Raw genomic sequence first — 20499 nt, 5'->3', positions numbered from 1 at the left:
ATAGGAGGGGAATCAACTCTTTGAAAGGGTAGATAACAGCAGGACAAGGGGAAATGGTTTTAAGTTGAGGGAGGAAAGATTGAGGTTGGATGTCAGAGGGAAGTTCTTTACAGAGAGAGTGGTGAGGTGCTGGAACAGGCTGCCCAGAGAGGTTGTGGATGCCCCCTCCCTGGAGGTGTTCGAGGCCAGGTTGGATGGGGCCCTGGGCAGCCTGGTGTAGTATTAAATGGGGAGGTTGGTGGCCCTGCATGTGGCAGGGGGGTTGGAGATTCATGATCCTTGAGGTCTCTCCAGTCCTGGCCATGGGATTTTTTTTTTAATGGGATTCTGTGATTCTGTAACAGCTGAAAACTAGAGCATAGGAAATTCTGCAGCAATATGTGAAAGAACTTCTTCACAGTACGGATGGCAGAGCACTGGAATTGGCTGCTTAGGAGGGTTGTGGATTCTCCTTCTCTCGAGATACTCAACACCCACCTAGACGCCTACCTGTGCAGCCTGCTGTAGAAAGCATGCTTTGCAAGGGGGTTGGATTCAATAATCTCTAAAGGTCCCTTCCAGCCCCTACAACTCTGTGTTTCTGTGAGTAGTGAAGATGAAGTAATACTTCAAATAGTTGAGCTAAATTATCTCTTAAGGTCCCTTCCAATTGAACCATTCTATTCTGAACTACAAGAAGTGTTTTAAGTATTCGAAGACTTGCCATATGTTTTCAAAGATGCAAATCTTCTCAATTTTCCTTTGTAGGCCACGTTTTTTACACTCATAATCATTTCTGTTATGTTCATTAGATCTCCTTTAATGGGACCTTTTTTTTCTGAAGGACAATGTCCAGTGTCAGAAAAAGTATTTTTCTGAGGCTTTAGAAATACTGACCAGATTGGAAGAATCACTTAAGAAACCTTGCCGGCTCTATTTCCTGTTTATACATCCCAATACAGTGTGTATGTGTTTTACAACAATATTACATTGTTGACTCATGTTCAGCTTGTGACTACTATAAACCTCCAGGATGATACTTCAGACTATTGTTCTCATATCACATTTGTGCAGCTAATTGTTTCTGTTTTAGAAAATTACAGAGCAAAGGTCTCAATGAATTTCAGCCAATTCTTTTCAGGTCATCTCTCTGATTTGTAAAGGTCAGTTTCAATTCTAATCCTGTCATCCAACATGCTTGCAGCTCTTCCCACATCCACATCCTCTGTGAATTTACTAAACCCAATCCTTTCCCCATCATTCACCTGAATGCAAAAAACACTTTAAAAATAATTAGAAATAAAACAAGCCCACACACAAATTCAGAGAGGAGGAAAGTGAAAGAGAGAAGGGAGGAGAGGTGAGGAGAGGGGGAGACAGCACACTTGAAAGGTTTCAAGAATAAATGTGAACATATATTAATTCTATATGTGTAAATGGGTGGCCCTGTACTGGGGTTGGAGCTTGATGATCCTTGAGCTCACTTCCAACCCAAGCCATCCTATGATTCTGTGATTAAAAATTCTGCAATATTAATTATTAAGCAACAAAAGAATTATCCTTTATTTTACAGCACATTAATGCAAAGCGTTTGAAATTAATTTCTTGGCAATGATCCATGGCTGTGTAATTTTTCTAGGGAACAGTGCTTCTCATAAGACATGATCCACCTCTAATTGACAAGCAGTTTTGTCTAGGACAAAACTAATGCAAATATTTTATCAGGATCATTATTTTTGCTGTAATGTATTGTTTATTGCATACCCTATTTCTAAATATCAAATTTATTCACCAAATGTACACAGCTAACAGTTTTTGAAGAAGTTAGACTGGCAGAAGAAAAATAGGGAAAGGCACTGGAGAAGAGCTTCAGTATGTCTCCCATGTTGAAAGGATGTCATGGTAACAGTGACATGTGAAATCTGCCTACAGGTAGAAAAAATAGCTGTTTTATGAGGTTATTTACTTTCCCACTCCAAGTTCTCAATTTTAAAGTTAGTCAGTAGCTCCGACTTCCTCCTTTTAAGAGATTTAGAGTGGGGAAAAAATAAAAAAAAAGTCCTGAAAAACAAATTCAACCACTTTTCCACCCCTTTCCCAAGACAAGACTTACCATACTTGCATCAACAACCTGCCCTTTGCCAGATATGGTACGTTCATAAAGGGCTATAATAATGCCCAGTGCACATAACACACCTCCACCAGCAAAATCAGCTAGAAGATTTAAAGGCGCATATGGATTTTCACCTTTTCTACCCAGCTTTGACAGCACACCTGAAAGCAGAGCAAACAAAGCAAACATACGCATTAACATTGATGTTTGTAAGTCAAGTTTCATTCTTTTCAATTTATGCAGGCAAAATCAGGCCAAAGCAAACTTCTCTCAATGGCTTTCTGATTCACCTCCTGCCACATTTTAGCAAATAGTTACTCTGTCATTCACAAAATAACAGCATATCTGAAATCACATCAGTAAAGACGTATCTAAATATAAATTAATAAAGACGTTAGAATTTTGTAGAAAAATCACTGATCATTTGGCTACATAAGTACATTTCACAGAAAATTAACAATAGTTCCATATTAATACTTCTGCATGGATAGAACTCCCATTAAAAATTCAGTAGGGGTTACGAACATTCCTCAGAGCAACAACAGTGAATTTTCCTCGTTTGAAGTTTTTAAAGTAAAAATGCAGATTTACAATCTTCAGTGCGCATAACCTACAAATTAACAGTACTAACGAAGGATTTCATGCTGACATCCTCAATTCTATTCTCTCACTTGAACCATCCTTGAAAAACAGGCTGTGTATCAGAGGAATGGATGAATAACATACAAAGGTAACCTCTGACTGCATGCAACAGACACTAGGAACCTATGTTTATGCCAGAAACTATGCAGAAGATGAAAGAGGATAGAGTAAAGGGTAGCTAAATTTACCTCAGTCACAGCTCTGAATCTGTCAGCATTTTTCTGATATCTGAACAGCCTTCTTACTGTCACTTCATTCTTCTTAGCTTCGTTCGGGTAAATAAAACTATGCATATGGTCATGTCTGTCCTAAGCCTTTAACCTAAGCCTGAGACTCCCAATATACATTGTCAAAATCTCCTGAAAACTGAGTGATTCTGAGGCACTATTTAGTTAGCTAATGCTCCAACTCACTTCCTGAGTACAGACAACAGAGTGCACTGTACAAATAATTCTGCAAAGCTTGTAATGCAAATGTAAAGCCACATCACCAACTGAAATCTATTTTAACAATCTTAGGATTCTCATTCACCATCACATTAACATATTTATTCAAAGAAAACCAGAGTTCATCGGGAAACTACCCATAATGTAATATCTCATTTTTGAGGACAGATATCTTTAAAATACTTTGTCTTGTTTCCTTCAAGCTGGCAGAAACCAAGAATTTTTGGCCCAATTTCTCTCCTCCTGCATACAGTTGGAGAAGCAGCAGAATCAGAAGTAGTGAGAACAGCAGTAAATGAGGCCATGCCTGACAGCACTGAAGATGCACTGATTGCTATCATCAGAGTAGGGTAATTTTGTTGTTTAATGCTGCATACCTGCAGAACTGTGATACTTGAAATCAGCATTCTGTCCACAACACAATACTGTAAGAAAACAGCACTACAGACAAAACCAGGTTATTTTAAACTTCCTTTCTTCTCGCTTGGTATCAATACAGACACTTAGAGAAGAAAAGCAAAACATGCTCACATAGCTTAGGCTGTTTAGTTTTCCTTTACTTTAAAGCAGATGCCCACAAATACACACAATATTATCCACAGAACTTTGGGGATTACAATAAGATTTTCAAGGAGAAAAGCTCCGAAAGAAAGAAAGACAAAAATGCGTAAAAACATCCATCCTTTCTATAAAGAAAAAGTCTTATTCCAATAAATAGCACAAAGGAAGGAAAAAACTGTACAGTCTGAGGAGTCATGCTGGTCAAGCTTAACAACTCACTGTTGCTGCCAAAAAGAACTGTCCAGTCCCAACAACATTTCATTCTTTCTCATACGAGCATTTTATGTCTGTCAGACCTCTTAATGAACTGCTTCATCTCAATTTCCTGCCATAAAAACATCCTCTTTTTTCCTGGTTAGTTTTTGACTTGCTAAGGACCTGAGTGAGTTTCCACAGGGGTTAAGCAAGCATCAGAGCTGACTGGAGAAATGAGCAGGGAGCAGCAGAAGGAGAAAGAAACCCTCCTTTCATTGACAGGTATGCTTTAGACCAGGTCAGTGGTCTCATCAGACTGCATTTGAGGTTATCTGAGCTACGTGCAAAGAACTTCTCAGTGAATGCTTGAGTCTTGACTTAGGAGAAAAATAACATTTCATTCAACAGAAAATTTTACAGCCTACCTGATAAAGCCACATAATTGATGTCGTGACCTGCAGACTTGGCATATTTTCCTGTCTGACCAAATCCAGTGAGTCTAGCATAGATGAGTCTGGGATTCTCATGCAGAAGGACCTCTGGACCAAGACCAAGTTTTTCCATGACACCTTAATGAGACAAAGCACAGAATCCTAATTCACGTTTATGTTTAATCATATAGATGATTCAAGGTTTACTCATAAAACAACAGAAATGAACTGCCATTTCTGAAATAACACATTCTAAATCACTGTTCATACTAAAACATTAACAGTCAGAATGTAACAAATTACCAGCAAACTGCATACATTTTGAATGCAAGCCAATTAAGTGCAAATTAAGGTTTAGGGTCATTTCTTATTCTTCTGCTTTCTGTTTTGTTTTCCAAAAGCAGGCCAAGAACTTGCTCTGCTCTATAGTAGAAAGCCACAAAAAGCAGGCATAACTTTAAAACAATTCACCCCAGGAAAGAGTTTACTCTTATAGTTTCCACATTTAAATGATATGAAATTGCTTCCATTTTTCACTGGAATATATCACAGAATCATAGAATGGCCTGGTTTAAAAAGGACCTCTAAGATCATCTAGTTTCAACCACCATGCTACGGGCAGGGTTGCCGACCACTAGACCAGGCTCATTCTCCTCATCATATTAGTCTCTCAGTACAACACGCATGCCTGTATCTTTTAACTCATGAATGCAAATGGACCATGCCACTATATATTCCACAATTTATTTGCAATAATTACACAAAAGAAAATGTGTTGTTTTCTAATGTAGAGAAAAAGGAACTTTTAGAAATCAATGAAATACAGGCTTGATCAGCATGGGTTTACAGTAATCAAGCCCAAATTTTTGATCTTGCATTCTAAAATAATGGATTTAAAAGAAGCAGATTCAAGATGCAAATAAATACAGATCATTATTGGCTCAGTGCCTTCTGTTCAGACTATAAAACATTATCTGTACTGGGATTGCAGGCAGAGTCAGTTTGGAGAGGAGGGATTGACTCCCCATAGAATCACAGAATCATCAAGGTTGGAAAAGACCACCAAGATCATCCAGTCCAACCACACACGTACCACCAATATTTCCCACTAAACCACGTCCTTCAGTACAACATCTAAATGTTTCATGAACACCTTCAGGGACGGTGACTAACTACCGCTCTCGTCAGCCTCTTCCAGCATCTGACCACTCTCTGAGAAGAAATTCTTCCCACTATCCAACCCGAACCTGCCATGGCCCAACTTCTGGCCACTCCCTCTAGCCCTACTGCTTGTCATGTGGAAGAAGAGGCCAAACCTCACCTCACCATAACCTCCCTTCAGGTGGCTGTAGAGAGTGATAAGGTCTACCTCGAGTTTCTTTCAGACTAAACAATCCCAGTTCCCTCAGGCCCAGTTCCCTCTTAAGTCTTGCGCTTCAGATTCTCATGAACTTCACTGCCCTCCTCCGGACACGCTTCAAGGCCTCTACAACTGTCTTGTAGTGAGAAGCCCCAAACTGAACACAATACCTGAGGTCCAGCCTCACCAGAGCTGAGTACTGGGGGACATTCACCTCCCTGCTCCTGCTGGCTACACCATTTTTGAGACAAGATAGGATGCCATCGACCTTTGTGGACAGTAGGGCACACTGCTGGCTCATGTATATTAGAACATCAGTAAGCACCCCCAGGTCCATGTCCTCCACACTGTCATCCAGACACTCCGCTCCAAGCCTGTAGCAATCTCTGGTGTTTTTGTGGCTAAAGTGCAGCACCTGGCACTTGGTCTTATTGAGTCATGTTGAAGAAAAAGAGATGGGTATTAGTTGTATGTGATTCCTGCCTCCAAGGAACTGATGTCCAACATGATAAGCAGACCCTGTTCTTAGAGAAGTCTGCTGGGAGTCAAGATGTCACCAGGAAACTACCTAGTCTGGTACAGCTGTCAAGGCCATAACCCCATATGCTTTTCCATATAGGGAGAGATGAAGCAGCTATACATGGGTCAAGTGCTTCAGGGCCTTGAGACAACAGCTAAAGGAATTCAATGCATCGATCATCAAAGATCTCCTCTTTGCCTCCTGTGTTGGCTAAGGATATGGAAACAAATCAAAGGATCTGATCTTTAAATACCTGGCTTTGTGGCCACTGCCGCTGAAGAGCTTTGGTTTTCTGGACAACAAAATGGCTTACTTGGCAATGAGTTTGTGGTCAAAAGATGGGCTACATAGGGATAGCGTCGAGAAAGCCAAGGCCTAGCTTGAACTGACCTTGTCAAGGGATGCCAAAAAGAGCAAGAAAGGCTTCTTCAGGTACCTCAGCCATAAAACGAAAGTCCACGAGGGTGTACTCCCCTAGTGAGTGACACCAGTAAGCTGGTAAAACAGTAACAAGGAGAAGGCTGAGGAAATTATTCGCTTCCATCTTCTCTGATAACTGCTTGCCACACAGCCCTCAAATGTTTGGCTAGGTAGTGGGAGATCAGGTAATACAGGGAATATCCTTCCCACTGTAAGCGAAGATCAGGTCTTTGGGCACCTGAGGAACTTGAATATCCACAAGTCTGTGGGTTCCAATGAGATGCATCCACAAGTCCTGAGGGGACGAGCTGATGTAGTCACCAAGCCACTCTCAGTGACATTTCAAAAGTCATGGCAATCAGGTGATGTCCCTGGTGACTGAACAAAAGGCAACGTCACACCCATTTTTAAAATGGGTAAAAAGGGTGACCCCAGGAACTGCCAAATTGTCAGTTTCACTTCTGTGTCAGGAAAGATCATGGAGGAGATCCTCCTGGAAGCTATGTTAAGGCACATGGAGAGCTGTGAGGTGACAGGGAAGAACCAGCATGGCTTCACCAAGGGCAAATCCCCTTTGACCAACCTTAGTGGCATTTTATGATGGTGTCACTGCATCAATGGTCAAGGAAAAAGCCACTGATATCATCTATTTGGACTTTAGTAAGCCTTTGAAAAGCTATCCCACAGCATCCTTCTCTCCAAATTGGAGAGATATGGATTTGATGGGTGGACTGTTCAATGAATGAATAACTGGCTGCAGGATTGAGTCTAGACAGTGGTGGTCAATGGCTCCATCTGGATGGAGATCAGTGACAAGTGGGGTCCCCAGAAGTCAGTGCTGGAATTTATACTCTTTAATATCTTCTTCAATGAAGAAAAAATGGACAGTGCAGTTGAGCGCACCCTCAGCAAGTCTCTGCTGATGACACCAAGCTGTGTGGTGCGGGCAACACACCAGAGGGACAGAATGCCATCCAGGTAGATCTAGACAGGCTTCAGCAGTATGCCCGGGTGAAACTCATGAGATGCAACAAATCTTGCACCTGGGTCAGGGCAATCTTCATTACCAATAAAAGCTGGGGGATGAAAGGAGCAGTCCTCCTAAAAAGACCTAGGGTAATGATGGATGGGAAACTGTGCCCTTGCAGCCCAGAAAGCCAATTGTATCCTGGGCTGCATCAAAAGAAGTTTGGCCAGCAGGGCAAGGGAGGTGATCCTGCCCGTCTACTCTGTGCTGGTGAGGCCTCACCTGAAGTATTGCACTGGGATGTGGAGTCCTCAGTACAGGGGAGACAAAGACCTGTTGGAGTGCATCCAGACGAGGGCCACAAGAACAATCCAAGGAATGGAACACCACTTCAACAACTACAGGCTGAAAGAGCTGGGGCTGTTCAGCCTGGAGAAGAGAGGGCTCTGAGGTGAGCCTTTCATTATCTGAAGAGAAGCTACATGAAAAGGGACAGACTCTTTTGCAGGGTCTGTGGTGATAGAACAATGGAAACGGCTTCAATCTTGAAGAGGGTAGACTGACGTTGGATATAAGCAGAAAATCTTTTATAGTGAGGGTGGTTAGGCTCTGGAACACGTTGCCCAGAACAACCTGTGGTTGAAGCCCTGTCCCTGGAAACTTTCAAGAGAAACTGTATCACACCCTGAGCAACCTAATTGAGCTGTGCATGTCCCTGTTCATTGCATGGGGTTTGGATTAGATGACCCTTAAAGGTCCCTTTCATAAAATTCTGTGGAATTCTGTGAACTTCATCTTTATGGGCCTCAGACCAGTGATGCAGCCTTTCCAGATCCCTCTGTAGCATCTTCCTTCCCCCAGGCAAATTGATACTTCCTCCAAGCTTGGTATCATCCACAAACTTACTGAGGGTCCACTCAACCTCCTCGTTCAGGTCATCAATAAACACATTAAACAGGACAGGTCCCAGTACTGACATAACTAATATGTCTGTTCTACTCCAGAACCTATTATTGCAACTTGTTTCAAATTGTTCATAGAATTATTACATCTTCAAATTCCTTCAGGCCTACTTCTCTTGTATTACTGGGCACTGAAAATATTTAATTTACGGAGAAACAGGTGATATTTGGTACCGCAGTTCTACTCACACCTACTCTGAAAAGCAAGGTCCATCCAAGAGTTGGATGACCATCCAAGAGCAAGGTTACCAAGAGAAAATTAAAAAAAAAATTCAGTCTTCCTAAAGACAAAACTTTTTAGGATTCATAGCTTAAAACAGGAACCGTTGTCAAGAACGTTCACAAGAGCTTCAGGACTGGCTTGTATAAAAACTTTCAGTGGAAAGAGTTACTGACAGAACCCAATATAAATTCCTCCCTCCATAAATTCACTTATTTGACAAGAAAGATACAGTATTGGCTCAGAATACACAAAGTCAAAGGCTACTTTCTGCTGAATCTCTTGCTATTGTATGAGCAAGATTTTCAGATACCAGTGAGGATGGGGTGTTTAACAACACTGAGCCACAAGATCACTGTCTGAAGGTCAAAGTACATGTATGCTTAAAGAAACTCTCCTTCCACTTAGACCCCTTCTCATCTCATTGGTTCACATTAAGTTTATGCTGGATCACACATTTACCTTTTATAGTTTTAGGCCATAAACCTTACTGTCTAGTTAAAGATTTGCCTGCATTTCCAGATAATCATAGAATCACAAAACCATTCGAGTTGAAAGAGATTCTTAAAGGTCACATAGCCTATCTCTCCTGCAATGAATGCGGACTTCTGCAGCTAGATCAGGGTGCTCAGAGATTGCTCCAGTCTAACCTTCAATGTCTCCAGCAACGGGGTGTCCACAGCCTGTCTGGGAAACTCGTTCAAGTACCTCACCACCCTTACTGTGAAGAACTTCTGTAAATCCCATCTAAATTTTCCCTCCTAGTTTGAAGCCATTTCCCCCTGTCCTGTCACAATAGACCCTGCTGAAGTCTCTGTCCTTGTCTTTCTTACAGCCGTTATTTACATACTGTAAGGCTGCTATCAGGACACCTCAGAGCCGTCTCTCCCCCTGGCTGAACAGCCCCATCTCCCTCATTCTGTCCTTGTAGGGAAGAAGTTCCATCCCTCGGAACTAGAAATCCTTGAAGTTAAAAACATGATTTATGAACGAATAAAGCATCTCACACACAACTGCTGCCTGCAGAGGAATCACAAGCTCCAGGACTATCTACTAAGGTAACCTCGCAAGTGTAAGCAGGGCCGACAGACTCCGCGGGACCGCCGCCCACGCTCACACACGCCTCGTCAGACGTACGGCCGCTGCCCAGCACCACATGCTCAGCCTGCCCCAGGCAGTGTGGGGCACGGCCTGGCACAGCACGGTTTCTCCCTTTGGTGCAGCTGGTCGGATGGATTCCACAAATCCCCGTCTGTCCTACCCGGCCGAGGGAAATAAACTCCCAGAAGCTGTTTTCCCTTCCCATTCCTCCTACATCAAAAGGGCCACAAACTGAGGGATTCCCTTCAGCACCGCACGCGCCCTCTCCCTCTCGCGGAGCCGCCGCCGTGGAGCCGCCCCGAGCGCAGCTCCCCGCAGCGCAGCCCCAATTCCTAACCCGGGGCTCCGCCGCCTCACCGTGGCGAAAGGGCTCGATCAGCACGTCCGCCCCGCCGCACAGCCGCCTCAGAGCCGCCGCGCCCGGGGGCCGCTTGAGGTCGAGCGCCAAGGAGCGCTTGCCGCGGCCCTGCACGTCGGTGGCCACGGCGGAGCGGGGGGCCCGGTCCACCCGCACCACGCGGGCCCCGAAGTCGGCGAGGATCATGCCACACAGCGGCGCCGGCGCCAAACCCGCCAGCTCCAACACCCGCAGCCCGCTCAGCGCCATGGCGCGGCCGCTGCCTGCCGAGCGCCGAGACCATCGATCCTCGAACGGCAGCAGCGGGCGCTGACGGGCCCCAGGGGGGAGCGGGGCGTGGCGCCCCTCGGGCCGTTTGGATCGGTCCCGTGTTCCGCCCAGGGTGCGGATGTCTGGCGAGCGGTGGGTTTGCTGCTCGCGCCGTTGGCTTTTGGTGAGGCTGAGGCTCTACGATGTGCTTTCCCTTCTGGATGAGGGTCAGGCGGACAGCGAGGAATGTGAAAATCAACAGTTTACAGAAGAACTGCGGGGTCGTGTTTTACAGGGCCCCTCTAGTCGCCTTTTCTTGCTTTGTGAAGCTGCTGCGGAGGGTTCACGAGGCTGCAAACACACACATTCTTCAGCCTCCCCGTGGTATACTCCAAGATATTAGTGGATGAGCTGGTAAAAACCTTTTTGTTTGTTTTTTTCCCCTCACCAGATTTGCCCGTTAGCTGGGCTATCTGGTCATGCTACAGCTGTTGTAATCGCTGCTGGAGAGTCAGTTCTCACAACATAGACATCTTAACCACTTAGCAGATTGCCCTCAGCAGATTGTAGAATCACAGAATAGTTTTAGTTGTAAGGGAGCCTTACATGCCATCTAGTCCAACTCCCCTGCAAAGAATGGGGACATCTGCATCTAGATCAGGGTGCTCAGACAACTGCTCCAGTCTCACCTTCAGTGTCTTCAGGGATAGAGCACCCCACCACCTCTCTGGGCAGCCTGTTCCAGTGCCTCACCACCCATATTTTAAAAAACTTCTCTATATCCAATATAAATCTCCCCTCTTAGTTTGAAGCCATCTCCCTTGCTCCTATCACAACAGACCCTACTGAACAGTCTGTCCTCCTCTTTCTTGCAGGCCTTATTTAAGTACTGACAGGCTGCTCTCAGGTTTCCCCAGAGCCTTCTCTTCTCCAGGCTGAACAGCCCCACCTCTCACAGCCTATCTCCCAGGTAAAGTGGTCAAGACAGAGCTGGCACAACTGCTTATATCAAATATGTCACTGAGATTTTAAATAAATAAAAATTTTAACAAAGATTTTAGGGCTCACCCATCTGGAGCCATCAGCTCGGCAGTGCCACAAAGGGAAGATCTTCATTGTGGGGGACATCTGCCTCATGAAGAGCATTGTGGAGCTTAAGCCAGAAATGTCTCCTGTTTTACCATAGAGTCATAGAATGGCTTGGGTTGGAAGGAACCTTAACAATCATCTAGTTCCAAAACACAGCTGTGGATAGCGACACCTCCCACTTAACCATGTTGCTCAAAACCCCATTCAACCTGGCCTTGAACAACTCAAGGGATAGGACAACCCCAGCTTTTCTGGTCAACCTATGCCAGTGTCTATCACCCTCACAATGAATTTTTTTTTTTTTAATGTCTAATCTAGATCTACTCTCTTCTGATTTAGAGGCGTTACTCTTTGTCCTCACTGCCTGACAAAGTGTCCATCTATAAATTTCTTGTAGGCTCTTTCTAGGTTCTGGAATGAAGTCTTCCTGATGATTTCACCACTTCCCCTTCACACAGCACAGGTAGTTCTGTTTAGTTTAATAAAGCCTGTATTCATATACTCTGTATTCATTGCTCTTTTAATGCTGCCTGCCTGAAAAGTAGCCACATTTGACTGGAGGCTACAGTCATTTTTTTTCTGTTTAGTCTGGTGGTAAGAATGGACATCCATCTGGGAAAAGCAGTGGAGCAGGCATCGAAGTAACAGGGCTTTTCAAGTATATGTCCCACTCCCAGTATGTCAAGTTAGCAGAACAAAGAGGCCCTTAAAGACAACTGTTTTGTCTTTTTTTTTCATTTATTCCTAAGTTACTTGGACTACAAAACTGAGTATGGGCTGCAAATGTGAATGCTGATTTTTTTTTTTAACTCTGTGCTAGCCAACAGAAAAGAACTATGTCCAGAATATTCAAGTTTTCAAGTAGGTGCCTGGTCTCTAATGGAAGCACAGATTGTATCCATTGTATATCCACTGAATGCTGCCATTTACAAGAAGTATAAAAATATATGCATTTTCATTCAAGTGAAACTGGCTTGTTTCCTGTATAATTCATCTCCTTTAGAGACACATTTCTATATATAGATTTGTTTTCATGTTACCATGACATTACTGGGGCACTGTGTTTCTTTAAGTGATTCTCAATTTTGTTTGTCTCCTCTCATCTTAGAGTCTTGGCATTTGTGCTGAATAGGAACATAAAATTTCTGTTGCATCCCCTTCTTTTCACCTGTCATTTTTTGGTTTAACATATTTAAATAATGCTCTAATCACAAACTGGGTGACCTCTGGATTTTGCCAGTTTTGTCAGAGCAACCCATTTATGTAGTGCTGTACACCTGGTTGTTTTCTTGGTTTTTTTTTGCTGTCATTGGCCATTTCAGTGGGTACTCTGTAGCAACAACATTCAAGTTAAAACATTATTAAATGATTTCAGCTTCAGGAAAGTGAGAGCAAAACTATGAGCATTAAATTCACTTTGAAATTTGCATTTTAACAAGTTAAGAAATACATAGGTGTAAGAGAGAAACAGATATACTAGTTTATGAAGGGATGACACTCATGATCTGCATCCAAGAAATTCTCCCAAAGCAACAAGTCGTATCACACAAAATATGTGTTGAAAGCAAGCAGCCATCCCCTTTCATAGGCTTGCAGTAAGAACAGTACAGCGCTGATATACACAATATCATTTACTTTGATTCATTAACATGCAGCAAGAAATAGGTGGCTGTATAAGTTCAATACTGCAGAGGTAATGGGTGTGAGTGAGGTCAGTCTGAAGTAGCTGTGAATTCATACTGCCCAAGAGTCTGTCTTTCTGAGGCTATGAACTACAGATTTAGAAATGGAAGCCCACTCCCATCCACAGAGAACAGATGTGTGATATTACATTAAAATCAACATATCCTAGAAATTCTGCTCTTTTCGATTTGTTCAATCCAGGCAGTGACTGGAGTGAAGATCTGGCCTTGCTGCAAAGAGTAAGCTTTGCCATTAATGTTTGGTTTACTCCCTATTACTCTGTTGAAACAGGACAAGTTACTAATGTCTGTGACAGTGATTTCTGTACTTTGGACCTCTACCCTTGTACCTAAATTAGAGTATTCACCTTTGAGTTGTACCTTATGGTGTTACTGTGCTTTCTTGATTTAGATGAAGAGATTGGCAAATAGATTTGACTAACCTTTATGCTGGCTAAACTGAGGAAAATAAATATTTTCCTGCAAGTTTATTATTAACTGCTATTGTATGGACTGGAAAGTCTGTGCCACAATTATTCCTGGATTTTGATTGCCTGAGCCCAGATACCGAGCTTCAGGTCTCCAGTGGGCATCATGTGTTCCACTAATTGCCAATCTTGCCCTAGTTCCTTTCCAGCAAGACATTCCTGCTGACTAGTGTCTTCCACAGTACGCACCATAGGCAATTTTTCTAGTTTTGTCAGTGTGAAAGGCTTTTGTTTTTATGAACTGCTTCTGTCACACAGCCACACTGTCACCAATAAGGCATTAATTTGTACCTTAGCTATGGCCAAATTTATTTAGTTTATAATTAGTTCATATTCTTTTTCATTTTTTGATCTTAGATGGTTTGAGAAAGCAAAGGTGGACTTTCCTGAGGAACATGTATTCCTGAAAGAAAGCGTTGATCTGAACTGACATACTATCTGAAATATTTCATCTGATATGATGCGTCCGCTCTTTTGTAGGTTAGAAGATGCAGACAAAAGCAAAGTAAATTTCATCCAGGACTTTTCACATTTACTCACGGCACAACCACTTAGTTCCTGTATAGAGAATGTGTTCCCATGTTGCTGTCTGTCAGAAAGTTTTTGTGGTGTTTTTCAGTTGCTTCCCACTCTATCTTAGCATGCCAAGTTGTACAAAACTTGTGAAAATTGTGTAAAATGAGAATGGCAAAACTATATTTTGTATCACTGGTCATCATAACAGATAATACAAACAACCTTAATATGCATGTGGATATTCTTGTTTTTAAGCAGGTTGTGCTGCCCCAAATGAATGAAAATAGCCATACCGTAAAGGAAAATGAATTTTTTAAAGGAAACCTTATGGATTTAAATTTTTATGTGTGCATATATATATGCATGTAAAAAGAATGTATTTTATCACAGAATCACACAGAATTGTAGGGGTTGGAAGGGACCTCCAGAGATCATCGAGTCCAACCCCCCTGCCAAAGCAGGTTCCCTACAGCAGGTCGCACAGGTAGGCATCCAGGCAGGTCTGGAACATCTCCAGAGAAGGAGACTCCACCACCTCCCTGGGCAGCCTGTTCCAGTGCTCCGTCACCTCACTGTAAAGAAGTTCTTGCGCACATGCAGAACTTCCTATGCTGCAGTTTCCAGCCGTTTCCCCTTGTCCTGTCTCCACTCACCACTGAACAGAGTCCGGCCTCGCCATTCTGCCCCCCACACCTCAGATATTTATAGACCTGGATCAGGTCCCCTCTCAGTCTTCTTTTCTCAAGGCTGAACAGACTCAGTTCACTCAGCCTTTCCTCATAGCAGAGATGCTCCAGGCCCTTCACCATCTTTGTGGCCCTCCGCTGGACTCTTTCCAAGAGATCCCTGTCTTTTTTGTACTGGGGAGCCCAGCACTGGATGCAGTACTCCAGATGAGGCCTTACCAGGGCAGAGTAGAGGGGGAGGATCACCTCCCTCGACCTGCTGGCCACGCTCTTTTTAATGCACCCCAGGATGCCGTTGGCCCTCTTGGCCACAAGGGCACACTGCTGGCTCATGGCCAACCTGTCGTCCACCAGGACACCCAGGTCCCTCTCCGCAGAGCTCCTCTCCAGCAGCTCATCCCCCAACCTGTACTGGTGCATGCAATTATTCCTCCCCAGATGCAAGACTCTACACTTGCTGTTGTTAAACCTCATCCGGATTTTTTCTGCCCAGCTCTCCAGCCTGTCCAGGTCTCACTGAATGGCAGCACGGCCTTCAGGCATGTCAGCCAATCCTCCCAACTTCGTATCATCAGCAAACTTGCTGAGGGTGGCCACTATCCCCTCATCAAGGACATTGATGAAGATGTTGAACAAGACCGGACCCAGCACCGATCCCTGAGGAACACCGCTGGTTACAGGCCTCCATACAGATTCTGCACCGCCAACAACGACCCTCTGTACTCTGCCAGTCAGCCAGTTCTCAACCCACCTCACTGTCCACTCATCTATCCCACACTTCCTCGTCTTTGCTATAAGGATGTCGTGGGGGACAGTATCAAAAGCCTTGCTGAAATCAAGGTAGACTACATCCACTGCTCTCCCCCGATCCACCCAGCCAGAGACAACATCATAGAAGGATACCAGGTTGGTCAAGCACGACCTCCCCTTGGTGAACCCATGCTGACTACTCCTGATAACCTCCTTTTCTTCCAGTTGTCTGGAGATGACATCCAGCACAAGCTGTTCCATCACCTTTCCAGGGACAGAGGTGAGGCTGACTGGCCTATAACTGCCTGGATCTTCCTTCTTGCCCTTTTTGAAGATCGGAGTGACATTGGCTATCCTCCAGTCTTCAGACACCTCCCCCGTCCTCCAAGACCTCTCAAAGATGACAGAAAGTGGTTCAGCAATCACCTCTGCCAGCTCCCTCAGCTCCCGTGGATGCATCCCATCGGGTCCCATGGATTTGTGAACATTGGTGTTGCCTAGGCGCTCTCGGACCACCTCTTCCCTGACTGAAGGGAGGTCTTCCATTTCCCAGATCCTCTCACTAACCTCCAGGGTCTTGGATTCCTGAGGGTGAGCTTTTTCACTGAAGACAGAAGCAAAGAAGCCATTCAGTATCTCTGCCTTCTCAGCATCCCCTGTTACCAGAACACCCCTGTCACTTAGCAGGGGAGCCACATTCTCCCTAGTCTTCCTTTTACTGTTAACATACTTAAAAAAACCTTTTTTATTATCCTTTATCCCCTTCACCAGATTTAATTCCAGGCGGGCTTTAGCCTTCCTTGTCGCATCCCTGCAGGCCCTGACAACATTCCTGTATTCTTCCCAAGTGGTCAGACCCTTTTTCCACATTTCATGGGCCTTCTTCTTTCCTTTGAGTTTGCACATGAGCTCCTTGCTCATCCACACAGGTCTCCTGCCACCCTTTCCTGATTTCTTCCTCACAGGGACGCACCAATCCTGAGCTTGGAAGAAGAGCTGCTTAAATGCCGACCAGCTCTCACAGGCCCCCTTACATTCTAACACCTTAGCCCACGGGATAGCTCCAAGTAGGTCCTGGGAGAGATCAAAGTTGGCTCTCCTGAAGTCCAGGGTAGCAATCCTACTTTTTGCTTTACTTCTTCCACTCAGGATCTTGAACTCCACCATCTCATGGTCACTAGAACCCAAGCTGTCCCCGACCTTTACTTCCCTGACAAGCCCTTCTCTGTTAGTGAGAATAAGGTCCAGCAGTACCCATCTCCTCGTCGGTTCCTCAACCACCTGCATCAGGAAGTTGTCTTCAACACATTGCAGGAACCATCTGGACCGCGCATGCCTGGCCACAAGCGCCTGGGATCGTGACACTGCTTCCAGTTGCTTGTGGAAGGCCTCATCAACCTCCTCCTCCTGATTGGGGGCCTGTAGCACACTCCCACAACAGTGTCAGCCATACCAGCCCGCCCCTTGATTCTCACCCACAAGCTCTCCACTGCTACACCACTCTCCCCCAGGTGGAGTTCAATACATTCTAGCTGCTCTCTTACATAAAGAGCACCACCCCGCCTCGCTGGCCGATCCATGACAACATTCCAGTCATGCGAGCTGTCCCACCACGTCTCTGTGATTGCAATGAGATCGTAGCCGTGCGACCACACGCAGATCTCCAACTCTTCCTGTTTATTTCCCATACTGCGCACATTAGTGTGTAGACACTTCAGGGAAGCAGCATTCCCCTGCCACACTCCATCCGTACGAACTCCACCCTCATCACCCATCAAGTTCACTTTTGAACCTCGAACTACCTGAACCTCAGCAGCCCTCATTTTGCCCGCTTCCCCCTTCTTTCCTAGTTTAAAGACCTTTCAATGAGGCCCGCCAGCTCCTGGGCTAGGATCCTTTTACCCCTTGCAGACAGGTGAGCTCCATCTGCAGCAGTCATGCCAGGAGCCGAGTAAATTGCCCCATGGTCAAAAAACCCAAAGTTCTTGTGTCTGCACCAGCCTCTAAGCCATTTATTGATGAGGAGGGCTTTTTTGATCCTCTCAGTGTCCTTCCCTGCCATTGAAGGGATAGAAGAGAAGACCACCTGCACTCCCGCACCATCCAGTACCCTCCCCAGACCCTTGAAGTCATTCTTAAGAGTCCTTAGGCTTCTCTTGGCAGCATCATCACTGCCAACCTGAACTACCAATAAGGGGTAGTAGTCAGATGGGCGAATAAGCCCAGGCAGCTTTCTAGTGATGTCCCTGACCCGTGCCCCAGGGAGGCAGCACACTTCCCTCCAGTTGGGTCAGGTCAACATATCAGGCCCTCAGTTCCTTGTAGAAGGGAATCACCTACAACTATCACCCTCCTTTCTTTACCGGAAGGGGCGGTCTTCTAGCATGGAGCTGACCGCCTCTCCTTAGGAAATCTCAGAGGCTGTACCACCATCTCATTCTCAGCCTCCTCACCCTCCAGTTCCAGGGTTTCAAACCTATCAGAGGCACCCAAGGAACCGAGGTAGGTCGGGAAGGGCACCGCCTGTGTCGCTGAGATGGGACGTGCTGCCATTCCTCCTCTCCTCTCAAGTCAGCTCTCTCGGTTTGATTACGGCAAGGGAGAGAGTCCACCACAGGCTGAGGGTTGCAATCTATGCTTGTTTCTCGCAGAGAGTTACACCACCCGTCTATCTCCCTCTCACAGTCCCTAATGGATCTTAACCTCTCCACCTCCTCCCTAAGCTCCACCACAAGGCTGAGCAGCTCATCCACGTGCTCGCACCTCACGCAGGTGGCATCCCTCCCATCGTCCCCCGGCAGCAGCAGACTCAGGCACTCCCTGCAGCCAGAGACTTGAACCGCCACAGTTCTGGGCAGTCCCTCTGTCTGGGTCGCAACAGTCTTCTTGGAGCACGCCTGCCGTCTGGTAGAGACCATGTTTGATCTTATAGTCTCCAGGTCAGCGAGTGGGAGAGCGGTCACCTGAGCAAGGACAAGAACGCTGACTTGTCCTGCCAAAAGACCCACCTCCCACACCAGTTAGCAGTGGGCAGCAACACCCTTTTTCCACCGGGAAAGCCCACGTTGGGTGGGCTAGCTCCCGCCCTCCCGGCGGCTCCTTATAGCCTAACAGAAAAAAAAAAAAGAGTCAAGCTTAATCACGGAGATAAGAGTGAGCGGTGCCGGCTCCACCCTTGCTGTCTCAGCAGCCCGCCCACAAGCTGCCAGCTGCTGCCACTCCCAGCACCAGCACCGTGCTTTTGCTGGTTCAAAAAAGCCCTAAAAAGAGCTTTTAGACGGTCTTTTTTGCTTCCTTCTTTCTTGCATCCCTGCCCTGAAGCTGGTCTCCGCAGCAATATTGGCTTTCTCCAATTTAGTAGCAAAATTAATGCTTAACAAATATATATTGTGCATATATCTCTATTGTCTTCAAATGGTGAAATTCTTTAGCTGGTCTCAGATATGTAATGGAAAATACAGATGTGAACAAACCATTGTAGTTTTATGACTACTAACCTTTATTGGGTAAATGTATGTTTTACAAAGTAAGCAAACATTGCTAACACCTACACAGAATAATTTTTCCAAGGTTTTTCTTACTTTGAATATTAACTTGTGATGCCATACACCTCTTACATCTCATGTATTTATTTCAGAAGAACAGCGTTATCTGAACACTTGATTGGTAGGTTTAAAATTGAAGGCATGCCAGAATCTTACTAAGATACTTATCATAATAACATGGTCTTGGGTTTTAAAATGTACCTGGTACAAACCCATCCCAAATTCATGAGAGAATTAAAGTCATCAGAGGACAGTTCGTTAAGATGAATATTTTCAGTGGTTGCTGCATAAACCTAAAAAATCGCAAATCACAGTCATCAAGTATCAACATGCACTATTCATCATAAGGTGTGATTTCCATATTCTAGAAATAATACAAGGACATACAAATTCATAGGCAGATTTTATTCACTTTCTCTGTTGTACCAATAATGGTATCTTTATTTAGTATAAGAGAATTTCAAATAAATGTTGTCCTAACCCTGCCTGCTTGCTACATATTAATGACAGGTACTTTTGTCTTTACCCTGTTGAAATATAATCTGTATTTCATTAGTTCATGGTGGAGAGCCAGAATGTGCACAAGATGCATTCAAACTTCTGTATTTCTTTAGTATATTTCTTGTTGAATCTGACAAAAAGAAAATAGTAAGGCAGGACTCCAGATACTCGGATTTTGAAAAACTGGTGTAAATGTTAATGCTGAAGAATGGCCCAATTTACTATGGTCAGAACTGCTGAGCCAGCCAGTGTTTGCTTTCACCAGCTAAATATTGAACTAGGTTGCTACAGCTTTTCCAGGCTGCAATGTCTTTTCCTGAAATACTGGCTCTAGGAAGGCTGGTAAGAAAACTATATCAACATCTTCACTTTTAAGTAAATATGCTATATTAAAATATACATCCTTCTGAAAGATCCCCAAACTCCATAGTTCATATGTTTCTCTGTGCTGTTGACATGTCCCAACTCCTCTCTGTTTTGACAGCTTGCATTTGTTACATCAGGTTTCATCAATTTAAAGGCCAGGAGGAAACATGGCAGGTCCCCTGTCCAGTCCCCTGCTCTCTGCAGACTGAATTACCTAAGTGTCAAGTTGCGACTAAGGCTGAAATTACTGCCGCTCTTTTTTTTTCTTTGTGTTTTGGAGAGAGCAAGCAAGCATAAATACAAACTAAAAATCTGTGAAAACTGACATCATAGGCATCTTCAGAGGTTTGAG

At 44.6% G+C, this 20499-nt stretch overlaps 1 protein-coding gene across 1 annotated transcript in view; it reads right to left on the bottom strand.

Annotated features, from left to right (window-relative positions):
• Positions 1–10539, bottom strand: part of AMACR (alpha-methylacyl-CoA racemase) — a 22508-nt gene extending 11969 nt beyond the window's left edge. The window contains exons 1-3 of the mRNA XM_042825697.1: positions 10275–10539; positions 4362–4505; positions 2093–2253 (exon numbers count right to left, since the gene is read on the bottom strand). Of these exons, the coding sequence (XP_042681631.1) occupies positions 2093–2253; positions 4362–4505; positions 10275–10524 (555 nt within the window). The 5' untranslated portion in view covers positions 10525–10539. The remainder of the gene's footprint in view (positions 1–2092; positions 2254–4361; positions 4506–10274) is intronic.
• Positions 10540–20499: the final 9960 nt, after the last annotated feature.

The sequence above is a fragment of the Centrocercus urophasianus genome, unplaced genomic scaffold (genome assembly GCF_019232065.1).
Source record: "Centrocercus urophasianus isolate 14NV4802_14NV808 unplaced genomic scaffold, USGS_Curo_1.0 seq_25, whole genome shotgun sequence".
NCBI classification, from domain to species: domain Eukaryota; kingdom Metazoa; phylum Chordata; class Aves; order Galliformes; family Phasianidae; genus Centrocercus; species Centrocercus urophasianus.
Note: the sequence above shows the minus strand (reverse complement) of the source record. Positions and strands in the feature narration are given on the sequence as shown.